Below are 19,904 nucleotides of genomic sequence, written 5' to 3'. Positions count from 1 at the left end.
CGCACCCTGGGGCGCAGTACTCAACCAGCGCCTGTCCAGTCTCTGGAGAGACAAACACAAAAACTGATGGTTCTTTTTTTTACTTGAAGGTTCAGTACTTGTCTTAACCCCACAGGGTCCAAGGCCGGCCTTTTATTGAGGTTGAATAGGTTGTGTTTGGTTGACTAAGCAGCGCTGTCTGCTGCACTGAGATGAATAGAAGTACATCATCGGATGACAAATGGAGGTTTAAATTATTAGCAGTTGTTGGTAGAGCTGCAAAAATATGTCAATTCGTCTATCAATAGAAAATTGAAAATTGTTTAGGTCACTTTTCAAGCACAAATATAAAATATGTGTTGGTTTCAGCTTTTAAAATGTGAGGATTAGACTTTTTTTGGTCTTATGTCAGTGTAAACCAGATGTCTTTGGGTTGTGAACTGGTGGACGGACAAAACAAGATATTTGAGGATGTCAAGTTCAGTTTCAAGCATGTTGTGATGAGCATTTTTCACTATATTTTGACATTTAAGTATGATGAAAATAAGTTGTAATTCCTAGTTGTTAGTGTACACTGGTAATTGCACAGCATTTACTGACCTGTGTTCACGTGGAAAATGTAATATTTCCCCTTTTGTCTATTGTGCGTGATAGTGTATCTTCTTTGTGTTGTGACACAGAAATTGATGGGTTCGTCAGGGTTGCTGGGCTGCTTTATCAGATATTAAAAGCTGTTCGTGTAGTCATTGTAGCTCTCATATGATCAATGGTGTAGATTCCTAAAAATCACAGCGCCTCCTCCCACTCACGTCATCTATATTGCATAAGTACGAGTTGCCCAGCTGAATTGGACTCTCGTCTGCTGCGCTAATAACTGCTTGTGAAAATTCCTTAGTGGTGAATGCTTGTTTAAGAGGCCATTTTCTAGCATATAAACTTCTTTACGTAGAAAAATTATAATCCCTGCACCATCTAGTGGCCAGTGCCTTTACTGTACATGCCAGTCTGGAGTAATTTCATGCTTATGACTGAGAGAAATTGTGTGACCCCACCATGATGCAGTCATGACTAATCAAGCTCATATCAGTGTAATAATAATCCTAGTGATCGTCATGAGCAGCCACACTCCAAATGAATTGGATTTATTGAATGTGCACTTTTAATTTACAGCAGGAAAGAGAATTTATGGCTTTGACGATAAGAAAGATACATTATTCAGAGGTTGTAATTGACAAATTGCTCATTAAAACAATACAGATGGTGTCCACACACACACACACACACACACACACACACACACACACACACACTCAGGAATCAGGGCAATTTGTTTAATCACAAATTAGTGCAAGGTGAGACATAAGATATAAAGTTGTATGTGTTTTGTGAAGCCTCTTTGAGTTATTTCAGCCACTTTAGTGGGAATCTCTTCTCCCTCAATTATCAAATATCACTCAGTTAAAATGTACAGGAAAAGGAAGTAAGTGAAATCTGATATCCATATTCAAACCCATTCAGCCACAGAACAGCACACAAGTGGAATAAGTATCTAAAATGTCAGACAATATAGACAAGCTTAACCACCTTTTATTGACCACTAATGTTTCTTGTCTGACCCCTATTGTTCCTACTAAGAAGAAGTAAACCCCAAAGGGTGGTCAGAAGTCTGACCCAGCCTGCCTTCATTCAGTCAGCTGTTGATTTCTCGTAAACTGGCTACACTGTATAAGTCGCCACTGCACACAACTCAGTCAGTAACCTGGATAGAACAAGTTGCTGGTTAATCCTGATCGTCTGTTGCTGCTCAGTCAGAGTTACCAAATTCATGGTCTGGATCCAAGAGGGGACTCTTACATTAAAGGATGAGGTCTGGTCAGGGATGCATCCACACCTGCACTGTCCCTGGAGAGGTTTACCAGGTACAGCAGCTGCTCGGTTAACTACAAGTGTTAGAAATTGTGATCAGCCTCATTCTGTCAGAAGAGGAGGCCCTGAGAAGTGTGTTTTCTTTAAGTTTGTAAGCTGGTTTTGTTGTGAAACTGGTCAACCTCAATCTGTCATTTTTACCAGCTATATGATTTATCGAGCATACAGTGCTTTCAGTATTTTAATATCTTACTATATAAAAGTGATTAAGTATTGGTATAATATAATTAAAGTATTTAAAGTAAAATGTCCTCGTTATGTTGAAAATTGTGAATGTTATATTACTACATATTATATTATTTAATTACTATTATGGTTGAGTTCATGTCTGAAAAGCATTTTAATGTTTTTAATTAATAATTTTAACTAAATTATATATTGTTGGGTAGTTCGATCTATAGAAATTCATCAAATTTTATAACCTGATAATTAATGGTAAAATATAAGTACCTTTTTTGGTCTTTTAGTAAATGTATTTAGTTACATTCCACCACCAGCTATTTCTTTACTCAAATGCTGCAAAGGCTGAGCGACTGAAAGAGTAAAAGTTAAATGTGAAAGTTTCAAAATGGAACTTCAAATCCTTCTTTTGGCTGCTATGGAAACAAATCCTTTACACAATGGGTTTGTTGTCATTAACAACGTCAGCGTTTTTTTTCTGTTTACCACCAAGGCCTTTGGCTGAAAGTAAATATAGTAACTTTGTCTCAAATCTCTAGATATTTTATCTAGCCTTATGTATACTGTACTGCCATAGTTGTAAAAAGATTACCAACACACAAGACCTGATGTCACTGTGCCTTGTGATGATGAATGGCTTGCAATCTGTGTCACAAGCCTTGAACTTCCTATTTTCTTTTCCCTGCAGATGACTGAGGGCAGACTGTGCCAAGTGCAGCTGCTGGATGACAGGAAGCTAGAGCTGCTGGTTCAGGTATGAATGCACCTGACTTAAAGGCAATAATCAATATTTTATAATAACAATAGATCAACTGACTATGTGTAATGCGAAAGGGATTGCTGGTAAAAAATAATAAACACACAAAGAATTATCACTTGACTCTGCATGTCCCCTCAACTTGAATGAGGGGACATGCTACTTTCAGTTGGCGACTAGCTGGTGAACATAGTGGAGCATTTGGCAGCTAAAGAGAGAGATATTTCCCTCAAAAGTTGGTGGTGCCCAAGCTAGAAATAAAAGGAGAGAATTGAACTTTATTCATCAGGTGGCCAGAAACCACGACTACAAATACATGCTTATGTTGCTCCGTATCTGCTGGACATGCAAATAAGTATCTGTTTTGATTATGTCAGTGTTCACATCCTGTTTCCTCTTCCCTTAAGTACCAAAAAAATGTTGTTGCAGGTTTAAAAACAATAGTTTCATAGAGATGTTTCTAATGTAATGTATGTGGAATGTTTTCAGTGGGAAAGTATTACATCATTTGTAAAAAGGGTTGAAAGGGAGGTATGTTTCCTCCATCACATTACCCTAAAATATATGTTTAATGACAGCAGGTTAACACAGTGAGTAGGATGCCCACCCTTCAGCAGCATGACCTGAATGAAATCCCTGAGTATTTGCACTGTTGTGTCCTGAGCGCACTAAAACACAAAACCTTCACGCCAATAGTCTTTTCTCTAGTTGACCTCTCAGTCTTACAAGTCTTACTAGGGAAGCAACAGAAAAAAACATTTCCTCAAGTATCTATGACACATTTATCAAGGAAATAGTTATTTTATTTTAGTAGGGATGTTTGGTTACCTATCAATATTTTGAAGTAGGTTTCCTTCTCAATCAAAATCTTCTTCTGCAGCCTAAGCTGCTGTCGTACGAACTCCTTGACTTGGTTTCCTCCCACTTCAACCTCAAAGAGAAGGAATTCTTTGGACTCGCATTTTTTGATGACAAGTATGTAAATTGTTAAGTTATTTTTCTTCAGTGGTCTTAATATTTACAGATACCATACAATTGTGTGTGTGTGTGTGCATGTGTATACTGCTTTCTGATGCTTCATTCATGTTTGCTTTTGCAGTGGTCAGCGTAAGTGGTTACAGATGGATCGCAGAGTTCTTGAACATGACTTTTCGAAGAAGCCCGGGCCCATTGCCCTCAACTTCCTGGTCAGGTAATAATTCATTTTTCTCATGCAAATCACAAGTTCTCCAGCAGGGAGCACTACTTTGTTGACACAAAGTGTAACTGTTAGCTGTCAACAAAAGGTCCAGGGTAGTTAGTTCTGTGACAGAACATACCTATCCTGATTGTTGCAACAATAACACTGTGACAAGATGCCTCAGTCTAATGCCTAATTGCTGTGTATGCATCTGCTTTTGTCCTTCATAGGTTTTATGTAGAAAACATAACACAGCTTAAGGACATCATAACGGTGGAGTTATTCTTCCTAAATGCAAAATCTGCTGTCTACAATGTAAGTGTTTTTCTGTTTTTGTTGAAGCAATGAAAAATGATTCTGCTAGTTGTCTTTTTTTTCTCAGCAGCTCCCTGATGATTCACTGTCTCTAGACCCTTGCAGCACCTCAGCTAAACAGACAGTGGCTGCAGGGCACATTTTTCTCACTCTGCTGGCTGGAATGTAAAGTAGACAGCCTAAGAAAGTAGAAAAACACAAGGGTTCATTTTGAGAAGATGCTGAGGTTATTGTAGGGCAGATTTTTATGTTTGGATCAGGAAAGCTTTCTCCACATGGACCACATGTTCTGGATCCTATTTATTTTTCCTGTTGATCTTTTATGTCTTTCAGGAGATTATAGAAGTGGAAAGTGAGAATGTCTTCAAATTGGCTGCAAATGCTTTGCAGGTTAGTGCTTTTAATAGCCTCACATACATACATTAATCGCTGCATCTAAAATGTTTTTAAAGCATGTGATCTGATAAGATGTAATTTTTTAATCTCTAGGAGGCAAAGGGGGACTACACAAGGTAAGTGCATATAATCAGCTGGGTAAGAAGTATTTAATAGCAGCAGGACAAGTTAATAGTGTGCTTTTAGTGAAGACATTCAATAGGTCACTTGTTTCCCTGTAGTGCAGACAACAAAAATCAATAGCAGTGTTATGTGAGGCTTACCACAGTGTGTTGAGAAGCTTGCACCAGGCAGCTAATGAATCTCATAGTGCTGGTAGAAGCCATGTATTGCAAAGCAGAGACACTTTTACATAGCAGAGAGCAACTGTCATCTGTGTAGTGTTAACAGGGTACTGCACGTCTTGATGCAGGTCGCCACCTGGCTTTGACCAGCTGATGAAGTAAGATGGTTTAGGAATACAGACATCTTTGTTAATCTGAGTAAATGCAGGGCTGTAACTATCATTGAGGACACTGACCTTTGAATTTTTAAGCTACATTGGGGGAGTTTATAATCTATTAATAAAACCTTACCTCGGCATAGTTGAATAAGAAGAGTTCAATAAATGGAATTGAGATACCGTGAGCCTCTATCACCATTGCTTCCTCCTTCATATGTAAATCTTGCGCATGCAAAAGAATGCTTACAAGTGCAAGGAGTGATGTAACATCTGGGCTCATTAATATTTACGGCCGCAAAATGTATTTACACCAGCCCACGTTCCAGAGAATCTTTCATTCCATAGAGCCAGAGCAGGAGATTGTTCAGTATGTCTCACAGAAAGTGCTTTTATGGTTATGAAGGAAAGGTAAATATTTTCTGGTTTTCCCTCTGATGTCATCTGGCTGCTCTGCCTCAACTCTGTGATTTATGAAGTTTCCTGATGCACAGATAGCTTTACTTGTTGCTAACGCTACAGTAAATGCTAGTTTCTGCAAAACAGTAGCTAAAATTTCACTACTTGTGTGCCAAGAAAAAAAAAGGATTCTGTATTTACCATAGGTATTTCCCCACTAGAATTTTACTCCTGGTAGAAGGCTTTGAAACAGCATTGACATACTCATGCTGCAAAATAAAATTTACACACAATGTAATTGACAGTGCTGGGGGAATTATTCAGCTCCTTTACTTAAATAAAAGTAGTAATATTGCAGTGTAAAAATACTCTGTTACAAGTAAAGGTCTTACTTAAGTAAGGCATTTAAGTATTATCATCAAAATCTACTTAAAGTGTCAAAAAGCAAGTACTCCTTATGCAGAGTGGGCCCTTTAGTGTTATATTTTATTACACATTTTGTTATTGGATTAATTTCACGCCTACTAATTTATCGTATCTTATAAACTATTCATATGTTTTGCTTCTAAAATCTTGATCTTCAGATTAACTACAGCTGTCAGATAAATGCACTGAAATCAAAAGTCCAAAATGTGCTTTTGAAATGTAGTGGAGTAGACGTATAAAGTACAAGTACCTCAAGGTAGGGCAATTTGGATTCATGACTTCAGTATTTGTAAAATTCTGACCATGAACCTGGTGGTTTTTGCACCTTTGCCTCTGGCCAAACTGAAGATGTGATGATTTACACATATGTATATTCAGAGCTGTAATACTTGAAGACAAGAAGCTCGGAGATAAATTATTGCATTCGTTTTAATATTTTTCTTTTCTGTTTCAGTGATGAAAACACTAGAGCTGACTTGAAGAAACTACCAACTCTTCCCACCAAAGTACTCAAGGAACACCCATCACTTGCTTACTGGTACGCTCACAAGAAATTAATTTCAAAACTTGATTACACTGATAACTGTAATGCAGGCCTTTAGACCCGACCTATTTATTTTATGTTTTTTTTCAACATGCAGCAGCACTACAAAACTGACAAAATGTATTAAAATGTTATCAGAGAAGTCAACAATATGACTGGATGCAACAACAAATAATACTGTTAAAAACAAAAAAAGTGCGTAAAAAGAAACTGTAAAGCTTTATAGTTATCCTTTACCACCAATCAGTTGATAAAATTCACTAAAAGTTTACGTTGGGGATGGCACCATTGGAGAAACAGTAAAAGACTAGATTTTGAACTATAAAAATCCCACTCCCTCCCTTCAGAACTCCCTCCAAAACACATTTTCATAATTTTTTTGCACAATGAGTGCACTAGCAGAGTACACGCAGGTAGAGAATGAAATGATTGTCCGTGCTATTAGTGCTTATGACAGTCCTGTGAAAGCCAAAGACGGATTTTTTTCATTTTTGAATCAGAGCATTTGATTTATTTATTGCTGTTGGGATGTAAAGACAGTTACAACACCTTAGCTTTAAACAATTTCATTCTTTTGTTTATCTCATTTTATTTTTCAACTCCTTTATTTTCTTATTTTTTTGGGCTAGGCACACATTTAATAATTTATCTTTTCCTTTTTTTCTGAAGCAACATTACCCTTTGTTCTCATGCTTGTATATTAATGAGATGGGTGTGTCTATGCACCATGAATAGCCAGGGTGTCTGTCTGAGTGTTAGATGGCTAAATTATTATAAAGATTTTGATTTTGACATTATGACAATAGAGAAATTAAATCACACACATCTACTAAATGTCCAGGATGACAAAATAAAGTCCAGATAGTTTAAATTGTTTGCCTTTATGAAGACAACAGAGACAGGCTTGAAGATGAATGTTATAGAAGCGTAGTGTCTGTGAATGTTATAGTAGTATTAGTTTTCTGGCTAAATGCTTAAGCTACTGTTTATTGAGTTTGTAGTGATGCTAAAGCAAGATACTGTGGAAGATTAACTTTGCACATGCAGTGGCTAAGAAAGTTAGCTTCAACTAGGTAGCTAGCTGAAAACACTGGTGCTTAGTATGTTTAGTGACCAGCGTTTTCAGTTAAGCTAGCTAGCTGAACAGTCCTCTCTTACTCCAGTTATGTTGACGTTACGCACACAATTAGTGTGTGCAAAGACCAAAAAATAAGAAAATGAAGGAGTTGAAAAATAAGCAAGTGAAAGATAAATAGAAGAGTAAAATAAATGTTTTAGGTTTTAATTTATTTTTTCAACTGATTGCCAGTGAAGAAAAACATTAAAGAGTTGCTATTATGCTCATTTTCAGGTTCAAAATCTTAATTAGGGGTTGTACCAGAACAGGTTTACATGGTTTAATTTTCTTAAAATTTAACACCATATTTTTCTCATACTGCACATTGCTGCAGCTCCTCTTTTCACCCTATGTGTTGTATGCTCTGCTCTTGAGCTACAGAGTGATGCATCTTATTTGTAGAAAATCTTTGTTGGGAGTTGCACGTGCGCAGTTCCCAGGTAAGTACTTGCCAATCAGAAGCAGAGAAGGGTGGGTCGTAAGAAACAAGGTAGTGTGATCTGGTGTGATCTGGTGTGATCCAAACCAAAGTCGCTTCAGGCTGCGACCGTAATCTAGCAGATGGTATAAATTACTCTTAAGTCCACAACATCATTGTTCCACATCTTACCATCAGGACTAAACACTGAACTGTTGCCAGTGTTCTGACGATCTATGCTGTCTTGCCGCAAAATGCTACCATAGCGCAAATCGATAGACTCGACTCTACTCGGCCCTGCTCCGTTTTCCGTCGCAGATAGTACCCAGAGATAGTATATAGCAGGTCGTCATAGCGACGCCACACACAACTGCCGCGATGTACTGTTCAATGCGACACACACACCAGCGATCCACACAGCTTTCTCTTTTTTAAGTTAAAACGTTTCAACATTCCTCAGAATGTAAAGACAGATAAGCGGTATGAAAACCTTCCAGCTGTGTTTTCCTCTGCCGTTGTTGCTGCAGCGGTCTGTGTGACGGCGGGAGCAGAGGGCTCTGTGAGCGGGCGGCTGGCCGGCCTCACACGCTCCTCCCGCGGGTTGGCACAGGCTTCCCCCGAAGCCACTTGCGGAGCTCCTCAACTCCAAAAATATTCAAGCACATTTTTGTTCCGCCATCACTTCTCGTAAAACTGTCAATATTCGAAATCTACACAGCTGATTTCTCACTTCAAATCTTCTCAGAAGTGGATTTAGTGATGAAATTCCATATGAAAACTGTCTCTGTCTGGTGCAGCAATGATGATGCAGTGAATAGTGAATATTCTCTCTGACCAATCAGCAGTCTGTCATGTTTTCATGTTACATTTTAGTATCCCTCAGCTCGCTTAGAACCTGGAAGCAGGTACAGGTACAACATTTCTACAATGGAAACCCAAACAAAGGCGAGTCGAACCAAAGGGTCTCCACTCAGACTAGCTTGGTTTGAGGGCGTGCCTGACCTGCGCAAGTTGCTTGGCAAGCTTTATGACGCGTTTTCATTGTGACACAAGTAAAGGAAGTGAAGGGCTGGACTACAAACGAGCTGTTTTCAAGCGGTTCAGAGCAGTGCTTTCTGTGGGAGATGGGAACTCCCTTTGGGCAAGACTTTTTCACTTTGCAAACCTGTTACATGCACAAAAAAGATATATAACTCAATAAAGGAGAGGGAAAAAGCCAAAAAGCATAATACCACCTCATTTTTATAACAAACTGGAGGTTAAAGACAGAAGTGCAATGCTTTTTTCTTTTTACACTCCATTTTCTTTAACTACCAACATAATTTGAACATAGCCAGTTATATTTCTGATAACCCTTTACAACCTTTTGTCTGTTTTTTTGTCACCATACAGAATGGCTTGATAATAGAAAAGTAACAAGGCCGTGTTATTTATGTGCTATTGCAGTGAGGATCGAGTGATTGAATATTATAAACAGCTGAAAGGAGTCTCCCGAGGACAGGCCATTGTGCAGTAAGTATTGGAAAAAAAAAATTCTGCCAGTGGTTCAACACTAGTAATTAGACAATTAATGTTAGTCAGCTTTAAGTTCATTAATCTTCCTCTCACCTCTATTAGCCCTCCCTTCTCTCTGTCTCGCTCGGGCACTCCTTTTCTCATCATCTGATTGAAATCAATAGCTCCTCTTCAGTTGCAGTCCAGTGAATCACGCTGACAGAGATCAGTTTCACAGTTCTGTTTTTTTCACATTTCCAAAGGTAAACCACATGCAGATGTTAAAAAAACAGCTGGTGGTTTCAATTAAAATTGTTTTATTTCTAGGTATCTGACGTTAGTGGAATCGTTGCCCACATATGGCGTCCATTATTATGAAGTTAAGGTAGGTCTTCTGCTGTGATTAATGGGAAATGACGGGTGTTGCACCTGAAACTGAGTCAACCATCACGCTGTGTTCTTGCCTCACAGGATAAACAAGGGATCCCTTGGTGGCTCGGAATCAGCTATAAGGGCATTGGCCAGTATGACCTGCAGGATAAATTAAAACCTCGGAAGGTAAACATTTCTTGCGGCGCTGTCTCAGAAATGGCTGCTGCTATTGCTCTACTTCACAAATCTGCATGTGGACATGATAGCACAGGGCATGGGTAAGGATTGCTGCTGTTGCACATAGCATGGTGATTCACCAGCCTTAATTCATGCATCATCAGTTTGACTCCAAGAAAAGCTGGTTTTCAGCTGCAGCAGACGAGAGCAGACTTGAAAGAAATGTGATTTCAGTGTAGAGAGCTCTGGCAGTTTGCTTTAATGAGGCTAGTGAGTTTTGTATAAAGTTGTTGAGAATGCAGTATGAAGCTAGCTGCTTTTCTTGTTCCATTGGTGGTGTTTGTGCTTGTGAGATGATAGAAGTAACACCCATGTGAGTGATCTGTCAGGTATGTTGTCCAGTCTGTGACTCCAGTATGTGCCTATGCAGCTGGATGCAGACTGTGCGTTGCAGTGCTGTGATAGAAGTGGTGGATAGTTTGAAACAATGCACAATCATTTTCTGGCACGGTCTCCCAGTTCAAGCCTGAATTGCTCGACATGGTGCAATCCATCTTTGTCTGCTGCTGTCCAAAATTGTGCAAGAGGCCGGCTGTGTGCACACAGCAGGCAGCGGTGTGTTTTGGATATGAGAAGAGGGAGTGAGCTGGTGATGTCAAAGGAAAATGGGCTGGATTTGGGCGCTATTAAGCATGTTCTGAGAATACCTGAGGAGGCAAGTCAAGAGCTGACAGGAGAAGGAAAAAAGTATGTGTTTGTGTTGAGTGAAAAGCCTGGGAGGACTTAATAACTTAAGAGGACTTGTGAACATCCATTATACTGGTAAGACTGGATACTATGCTTCTTTGTCTGGTCAACATTAGTAGTTTGGCTTCTTCAAACAACATTTACTGAATTGTATGTTGATTTAAAATATTGAACAAACTATCGATCTTTTAATTTATATTTTTTATAGTAAAACTGGATGGATGTTTCCCTCTCCATACTTACTGAATGTTAACCATGTCGCAGCGTTGTGATACAAAATACTCCCCAAAGCATCAATGTGGAATATAATTTTCTGTGCTGTCTGTTTGAGATTGTGTCCTCAGATCTTGTCCAGACATACAGTGAGTCACTGACCAAAATAGATTGTTCATATCTGGCTGTTGTCAGTGAGCACCTGGGTGATATGGGAATAGACGTGATGAGCCACGGAAAGTGTGGTATACTGCGATGAGTCTTTTTGGCATTTTTTTGCTCTCCAACACCTGCATTATTGCACACTTGGCATGCCAGGCGGCCCAGACTGTAATGACAGTTCACGTTACAGACTGGCTTTTTTATAATGACTGTGGTTGAAACAGGCTAGCTAAAGTACCTGAACTTCTATTATTTCTACTTCAATTATGTTTCCTAACAGTTTAAGAGATGTTAGTCATAGTGATCATGGCCATCATACTGTAAATACATGAAGATTCACCTGGGTTCAAGACACAAATGGACAAAAAAAAGCAATTATTCCTGGCCTTACACTCATCTCTCTACATTTTCAGCTGTAAACATACAGAGCATAATATCCTTTTCCTTAATCAGATTCTGTTTTGTTTTAGCTTTACCAGTGGAAGCAGCTGGAAAACTTGTACTTTCGGGAGAAGAAATTTGCTGTAGAAGTTAATGATCCACACAGGTGAGCAGCAGGGGTCCTTTGTAATTGTTAAAAAAGTTGATTATTTTGTTGTTTAATTTTTTCTTGGGCTAACAGTTGCTTAACTTAAGTCTTTCTCTACAGCATTTATCAAAAGAGATAATTTAAATCACTGTAGCTTTTATTTGAATTGTGATGAAAACTGTTATCTCAACATCTGATTTCTTTTCTGGTGTGTTTCTTGTTTCAGGAGAGCAGTAACTAAGCGCACATTTGGGCAGACGGGCCTACTCATCCACACGTGGTATGCCACCCATTCTTTGATTAAAACCATTTGGGTCATGGCTATTAGCCAGCACCAGTTCTACTTGGACAGAAAACAAAGCAAAGTAAGTGTCAGTTATCAGTCACTACACATTACTTTTAATATGGAGTTATCCTCCCACTAATCTTTATTATTCATTCTCTTCTTAATTTTAAGGCTAAATTAGGAACAGCAAGAAGTTTGGAGGAAATTGCCATGGATCTTACAGAGCACGGAGGAGCAAAAATAAACAGACTGGGAGACGCAAGTCTGAAGAATAACTTAATTACAGCCAGCAATGGGAGCCTGGTGTCTACAGGTTGGTTATAATTATTTGAGTTCATGAAGCAAGCGTCTATTAAGTTCATGTTTTTATAACAAAAGATTATATTTGCACTCCTAAGTGTCTCTGGCTAAGCTATGAAGGATAAACACTAAGCTCTTTGTGAATTAAAACGTAAAGATGACAAGTTGAAGAGTCAGCGCATGATGATATTGCATACAGTCTCATAACACGGATGTAATTTTTAGTTATAAGGGTATTGTATGTTGTGTTGGCAAGAATAGTAAGAATATTGTTTCACAGGTTCAGCAGACTCTGAAATGAGTGAAGAACTGAAGAAAGAGAAACTCACTGAGCTGCGAAAAAAAGAGCAGGAGATCAAAGATATTTTGGCCAAGAAAACTAAAGAACTGAAGAAGATTTGCTTGAGAGAGGCGGTGAGAAGTCATTTTGTATTACACTTTTTCTGCACTGGTACTATATCTTGCAAGGCACATACAAACATTTTGTCTAAACAGCCAAATTCAGTCAGCTGAACTCCCAGCATTAATCTGTACTGCTGTGCGGCAAGTAGATTGATATTTCTTTCTGTTAGGTTCAGTTCATCACTTGTTTAGGGGCCTTGTTGTTTTGTGTTTTCAGGAGCTTACGGGCAAGCTGCCAAAAGAGTATCCCCTCTCTTCAGGTGAAAGACCGCCACACGTCAGAAGGCGAGTTGGCACTGCTTTCAAGTTAGATGACCTTTTCCCTTACAATGAGGTCTGTATTAAACTGGTGTGCTTTAATCAAATGCAGCAGTAATTAATGTTTTAAATTTTAGCGTGTACCACAGTTTGTCTGTATCATGTATGCTTAAGTCCATAAATGTCACTTATTTAATTTAAAGGACATGGCTGGTGGTATTTTATTTTAATTTGTTTGTGAACAAATTCCATAGAAAGATCACAGCCAACAATGAACTGATCCTACTCACAAGTAGTGCCTGTATTGGCAAAGCCTGATATTCCTCGGTGCCATGGAGCTCCACTGATGTCCAGAAACTATTAAAACTGCATCAATAAGCTACACTGTTGCACTGGGTGAAATGTTCCTTCATTACAATGAACATGGACACTAGTTTATTTTGTGTCAATCCCACGTGCATTGTTCTAAAGCTGCAAATACTCCCCAATAAAGGCAGTTGTTACTCCTGTTTGAGTTACATTTGCTAAAAAGTACAGTGGCCAGCTGTTTTAGGAAATTATCTACCCTTTAAAAAAAAAAAAAATTAACTATATATTCTTGATTAAGATTCTCAAAAGATTTACGACTTTAGTAGAAACCAACTGGCTTAAGGCTGAATGCCACAGAGTAGGGAAGTTGGAAAGTAGTGGGAGAGGAACTTTCATTGCAGATTTTGATCTTTTCATGGAATCAACAACCTTGTACTTCACAGTAAATGCTCTAAGCTACTTATTTGCAGGACATGACAGCATTGCATCTGCAGCATATGTAAAAATATTATTGTGTGTAGCAGAATTCTTCCTACTTATTGTTATCTCTGGGGTGTGGGGCTTGTATTTTGTGTAGGATCCCTTCCTCAGGAACCTGGAGAGCAGATTTGCCCTGCAGCAAAAGATTGTGGAGGCAGCCAAGAAGCTCGCAAATGAGCCAGAACTGTGCAAAACAGTCAAGAAGAAGAGGAGGAGAAACTGTTTGGATGCCATGCACAAACTCCAACAGATAGAGGATGAGATGAACCAGTACAGAATCAAGAAGGGAAAAAAGCCCACTCAGCGGGCCTCAGTCATCATTGCAGGTAAGATGCAGATTGACTGGATTGTGTGACTGGATTGTCATTTAGCAATATTTACAGTAAACATGGAGTACTTTCCTCTTTCTCCAGATGAACTCATCCGTTCAGACTGCAGCTCTCTGTCTAGTCTCCCACTGGATGAAGGTGAGTGAGACAACACATATTCTGGTGCATTAAAATCATTTGACCTAAAATTCATTATTATGACTATTTTAAAAAGGGGGAGTGTCAGTATTGATAGTGTGGGTTACCTTTGTATTCAGATGACTCAGACAGTGTCAGTCAGAGGCCACGGTCACGGTCGGTCCAAGGTTCCCCTCAGCTCAGTCCGATGCGATCGCTTGGAGCAGAATACGATGTGGAAAGACAGGGATGTCCAAGGGAAAATCACCATAACAAGAACCACAGCAGGTGGGGAAACTTGTTTAACAACTTAAAAAAAAAGAAAGCTGAATTGTTCTTCGAATGAAACAATGATATGTTTTGTTTTGAGTCCATAATACTTACTGTGTCATGTTTGCAGCCTCATTCCTTTCTGCACATCTCATCCCTATTTTCCCACTCACCCTTTTTTTTGATCCTCTCCTAATACCACACCCTTTTAGACTAGCTTTTGAAGGCCAGGAGGCTTCCCCCTACTACCAGAATCCAAGAGATGTCTCCTCCACCCACAGTAGTCCCTATAAAACAGTTCCCAGACCACCTAGAGATCAACGCAGCATGCCTCCCACCCCAGTGATGACCCGCAATGCCTACAGCAGTAGCCAGCTCAGGTGTGATCTCTGCTCCCCTGCACTGAAACCCCAAATCTTTTTTCTACTTAACAATAATTTCAACCAAATACCCTTTTCTCTCCAACACCCTAACCTCAAACCAAATCCATAACATTTATTTTAAGTACTAAATCCAGAAATAATATCCCGTTAAACATTGTGTCCCATCCCCAGGTCAGAGGGGTCTCCTCATTGCTTCAGGCATCGCAGCGGAAGTCTGGAGTCACAGTCCCGGCTGCAAAAAGACACAGACTCAGAGAAGCCCGTTTTTATCTTGTCACCAGCCCACCGCAGCAACAGCACGGAGGTGTTAGAGGACTGTTCGTCTTACACCAGCCAATCCAGTCTGGACTACTGCGGGGCGGCCAACTCCCACTACAGTACGCTGGACTCCCGAACCTCAACCATGCATCGTCTCCACAGGAAGGTGGAAGTGTATGGAAATACTGGGAGTATGCCAAACTTGGTCCAGCACCATTCTGGTTGTGGTTATTCATGTGAGACCTCAACACACTATGCACCCAGTGCCTACTATGTCGCCGGCTATCCCTGCCCAGACATGGAGCCTTACGCTAACGGTGCCTATGTGTACGAGAATGAAGTAGAAGGTCACTACAACGTCAATCCTTCTTACCAAATAAATGGGTATCATGGACATGACAGATTCAGGCATTACAGCAGTGACCGAGCAGATGGTCTTTCCCAGAATCCCTACGCAACGGTGAGGCCACCACGGAGCAGAGAGGGGCCCAGAAATGAGCTGTTGGCTAAGAACATGCAGAAGGCCCTGGTGGCGGAGCATCTGAAAGGCTGGTACCATCGAAGCAGGACTCCCAGGGACGGAGGGAGGGGGATGCTGGCTGGATATGACTTCGACAGCGGCTCTCAGCTCAGCCTTGGCTACCAGACCATGCCAGCGGCCTTCAGCCACTCGAGCAGAACCACCTCCTTTTCATCAGGTGAAATGATATCCTTGAGCAATTTGAAAAAGTCAAATTTAATGGTATAGGAAGCAAAAAAATCTCCCAAGAAAATATGATTTATTAAAATCTATTTTTGTCTTATTCTGAATTAGGGATAGATGTATTTACATACATATCTGCTCTTGGTTGTTTATTACATAGTAGATAGATCAGCCAGGGGTCATCCTGCAAGGGATGCGATTTTATTTCCATATCTAATTCTCCCTCACTCTGAATTCCGTCACTTTAAAGAGCTGCTAACTCACCCAAGACTATTTTGTTTATGTGGGTTTCAGTGTTGAGTTTCACTTGCTGTGTTCAAAGATTTCTAAGAGGACATTAGCCCCAGTTTGTGCCTCTAATGTACAAACTATTACATTCACACAGTCACAGAGCAAAACATTTTTGTTTTCTGAAAGATGAGTACTTGGCATTCTTAAAAAACAGTCAACTGGTAATTTATTAAAATGGCATTCAATTTATAATTACATTTAAGAAATCGGTCCAAAACAAAAATTATGAAGTGGCCGTAATGGTACAGTAATAACATATAACATATTGCCATATCATGTGAAGGGTAATTGTTTGTTTCGCAATAGTGACATTATGCTGGACTTAAGCGTGTTTTCAATAACAACAATTACTAGTGAGTTACACACCAACATTAGCTGAGTGTTTTTGCTTTTGTCTTGTTTGCAGTGTCCTCAGTGGAAAGCACAGGTAACTGGCGCAACCAGTTGGCAGTCGGCCTGACAGAGTATGATACACCCGACACACCTCAGTACCCACACCCTGGTGCTCCTGCCTCTCCGTACAACCGCAGTCCCACACACAGCAGGTGAGTGCTACAGTTCACCACACTGACTTGTGGATTTAAGAGGAAGTGAGTCAACCACAGACAGTTGGGGGTTGTTCTTTCAGCTGTATTATTAGTGTAATTTTAGATAAAATGCTGGTTTTGTACAATAATTAACCTGCTAATGTCAGTAATGCCTCTCCTGTTTCCTTTTATCCATGTCTGTTGCAGTTTAAAGAATTTGCTTTGTGTGCTACTCTGCCTCTTGATAAAACATCACATTGTATTTCTCTGCATTTGTAAGAAAGAGGTTCTGTCTTGTATTCCACTTGTGTGACCTGAAACTAACAAATTTAACCACAAGGACCTTCTCTCTTTCTTCCTGCCTTTCCTCCTTCCTTTCTTGACTTACGATTAATGCCCATGTGTGCAGATGTTCTCCAGAAAACAAAGTATCTGACACAATGCCTAAAAAATCTGAGTCAGTTGAGGTGGTTGGCTCTGAGGCCACTAGTACAGATGAACCATCAGACAACCATTCTAGCACTTAAGGGTGAGACCAAACACAGCGGGCTGCTTTCTGTCGTGTTGCCAGTCATCTCCATTTTGACATCCCATCTTCATTTGTGTTACTCTTGTACAGCTTATTTAATGATATTGTGGTCTAGTGATTTTTTCTTTAGGCATAGTATTGCTTTTGTGTTTGCTCAAAAATGTTTCACTTATGATTTTGATGATCTTGCACCTGACATCCATCAAGGCAAGGAGGGACATACCGAGAATTGTTTATCACATGATAATAAAGTAACTACAGTCTACAGCCGTGCTAGTGGCTCTGTGAGGCTGTACAGTGAGGTAAATGCTTAAACATCAGCATGCTAACACGCTTACAATGATAATGTAACATGCTGATGCTTAGCGGATATACACTTTACTGTGGTCTCTATCCTTGGTAAGCATTTTAGCATGCTAACATTTGTTAATTAAAACAGTACAGCTGAGGCTGATGGGACTGTCATTAGTTTTGCAAGTATAAGAAAAAATAATAATTCAACCTTAGGGGAACAGGAATGTCCACATTTTATGGCAATTCATCCAATATTTTAAAACTGACATTTTGAACCTCATTAGGAAAACTCAGGGGCTCACCAAATTCCCGAAAGCCTTACACTTATTTGTATTGCATTTCCATTTCCATTACCCATTTTTTTCACAAGGTCCAACCATGTGTTCCTTGTTCTCAAGCAGTAGATTTGACATATTCTTGTGTCACTGCCTGTACAGATTTCACCTGGATGGAAGCTACATGAGCATCCGCTGAAGAGGACCAAAGCAAACTTTGGCACAAATAAAGCCATGGCCAGCAGCACATGAAGGGGATGCAGTTGAAACATGGGCTGTATACAAACGTTTTTTGCTGCCATAACTGTGTCTTTGGAGATGTTCAATCTGTTTTTGGTTTTGGCAGAGTCTATGTGTACACTGTCCTCATGTTAAAGTAACCTCTGAACACAGTGTTGACACTTGAATGACTTTCCCATGTGCCTTGGATTGGATGAATTGTACAGGCAGATGAGAATGTGTCAAGGAACGTGTTGTTGATGTTGCACAACCACACTGGATTCAAACCCTACTGTGTTTTAAAGATGAAAAATGAGGCAACGTGTTTTTACCGAAATCCAACTTCATGTATTTTAACAGGAACTAACTACTGCCTTATACAAAACAGTAGGTTATAGAATAAAAATGATTTTAACCACAATAATTTTAGTTAAGTATGATAAAATAGTCTCAAAAATTACATTCAAATTGAAAAAAAAAAAGCTTGAACATGTTCACAATGTGTCATGACACGAACTGAATTGATCATTCATTAGAGCAGACTGTGTATTCAATTAATTTCCATTTCTTGAAACTTTGGATCAGAATGTATTATGTCAATATTGTTTATAGAACCATTTGTCTTTGTTGGTGGCGTAATGTGTTTAAAAATGCATGGTAAGAATATTGATTTTTTGATAAGAACTTCTTTTTATATTAACAGAAGACCACTGCCGTAAAAAACATATTCATGTCTTGTTGTTTGTTTTCTCACACATTTGTACAGTCAGTGTGTAGTTATCTGTTGCTAGATGTTGTCATAAAATATTTTCCACTGGGAACAAGTATGTGAATAAATACATGTGTGACACATAAACGGCTGTTGTCACTTTCTTTGAGAGGTCCATGTGGCTTGTAAACAAGCAGTTCAGGTTCTGTTATGGAGTAATTGAGTAAATCTTAAAGGAATAGTTTGACATTTTTGGAAATATTTTCACAGGTATTTGCTTTCTTGCTTAAAGTTAGATGAGAAGGTTATATCGGTCCATTAAATAGCCATAGCCAGCGGTCGTTAGCTTAGCTTAGCATAAAGACAGGAAAAAGGGATAGCATGTAGCTTTTGTCTCTGTCCAAAGGTAAAAATATGCCTACTAACACCTCTAAAGTGCTGTTATTAACATATAAAATCTTGTTGTTGTAAAAATTTATTTACAAGAGGTTATGTGCCAGACTGTTTCTTGGCCAAGCATTATGGCTTCCTGCTGGTTGCCTACCAACCTCACAGCATCAACAAGACTTAAGGAAGTTACTGCACTTTGCCAAGAAATAGTCCCACTCATAACCCCTTGAGAAAAAAAAACTATCAATTGTACGCTTTTTTGTACTGATTAAACAGATGAGATATAACTGGCTGCACCTTAATATATGATAGACAATTAGAAGTGTGGTATCAATCTTCTTATCTAACTCTTAGCAAAAAAGCAAATATAAATATTTCTCAAAATGGCTATTCAGGTCAGATCAATTTTATTTACAGTATATAGACTAAAATCTCAAATCATAGTTTGCCTCACGGGGCTTTACAATCTTTACAGCATACAAAACCCTCGATTCCCCTCGAACCCTAGATTCGAATGAGGAAAAACACCCCCAAAAAACACTTAACAGAGGGAAAAAATGTAGAAACCTCAAGATTAGATTCCTGTAAAGTTATTTTTTTCTTATATAAATAAAATGTGAATTTTCTGGGCGTCCAGGAAATCCTGCTAGCTATGTATCGCACTGTGCTTTGAGTAACGAAAAACACTCAGACAAAAGAAATGTCTCCTCTTCAAATGTTGGTATCTATTCCTCTAATGACCTCTTCTGGCTCGATCTCATGTTTTTGTTGTTGTGCAGCACTTCAGAGGTTATGTCTTCTGGAA

General features: G+C 39.2%; 1 protein-coding gene across 6 annotated transcripts in view; it reads left to right on the top strand.

The window, feature by feature from the left end:
• Positions 1-18,856, top strand: part of frmd4bb (FERM domain containing 4Bb) — a 25,663-nt gene extending 6,807 nt beyond the window's left edge. For 2 of the 6 annotated variants that reach the window (XM_046056627.1, XM_046056626.1), the window contains exons 2-24: positions 2,774-2,839; positions 3,723-3,817; positions 3,942-4,034; positions 4,253-4,337; positions 4,671-4,727; positions 4,827-4,849; positions 6,452-6,535; positions 9,523-9,588; positions 9,898-9,955; positions 10,042-10,128; positions 11,712-11,788; positions 11,997-12,135; positions 12,228-12,369; positions 12,637-12,770; positions 12,976-13,092; positions 13,903-14,131; positions 14,219-14,272; positions 14,392-14,539; positions 14,734-14,901; positions 15,076-15,860; positions 16,563-16,701; positions 17,093-17,212; positions 17,944-18,856. In XM_046056627.1, the coding sequence (XP_045912583.1) occupies positions 2,774-2,839; positions 3,723-3,817; positions 3,942-4,034; positions 4,253-4,337; positions 4,671-4,727; positions 4,827-4,849; positions 6,452-6,535; positions 9,523-9,588; positions 9,898-9,955; positions 10,042-10,128; positions 11,712-11,788; positions 11,997-12,135; positions 12,228-12,369; positions 12,637-12,770; positions 12,976-13,092; positions 13,903-14,131; positions 14,219-14,272; positions 14,392-14,539; positions 14,734-14,901; positions 15,076-15,860; positions 16,563-16,701; positions 17,093-17,210 (2,964 nt within the window). In that variant the 3' untranslated portion in view covers positions 17,211-17,212; positions 17,944-18,856. Of the gene's footprint in view, positions 1-1,565; positions 1,899-2,773; positions 2,840-3,722; positions 3,818-3,941; positions 4,035-4,252; positions 4,338-4,670; positions 4,728-4,826; positions 4,850-6,451; positions 6,536-9,522; positions 9,589-9,897; positions 9,956-10,041; positions 10,129-11,711; positions 11,789-11,996; positions 12,136-12,227; positions 12,370-12,636; positions 12,771-12,975; positions 13,093-13,902; positions 14,132-14,218; positions 14,273-14,391; positions 14,540-14,733; positions 14,902-15,075; positions 15,861-16,562; positions 16,702-17,092; positions 17,213-17,419; positions 17,441-17,943 lie in introns of those variants that run through there. The other 4 variants (XM_046056624.1, XM_046056623.1, XM_046056625.1 and 1 more) reach the window with 4 other exon arrangements.
• Positions 18,857-19,904: the final 1,048 nt, after the last annotated feature.

Source organism: Micropterus dolomieu, linkage group LG08 (assembly GCF_021292245.1).
Source record: "Micropterus dolomieu isolate WLL.071019.BEF.003 ecotype Adirondacks linkage group LG08, ASM2129224v1, whole genome shotgun sequence".
Lineage (NCBI taxonomy): Eukaryota > Metazoa > Chordata > Actinopteri > Centrarchiformes > Centrarchidae > Micropterus > Micropterus dolomieu.
This window is presented reverse-complemented; position numbering and strand designations above follow the sequence as displayed.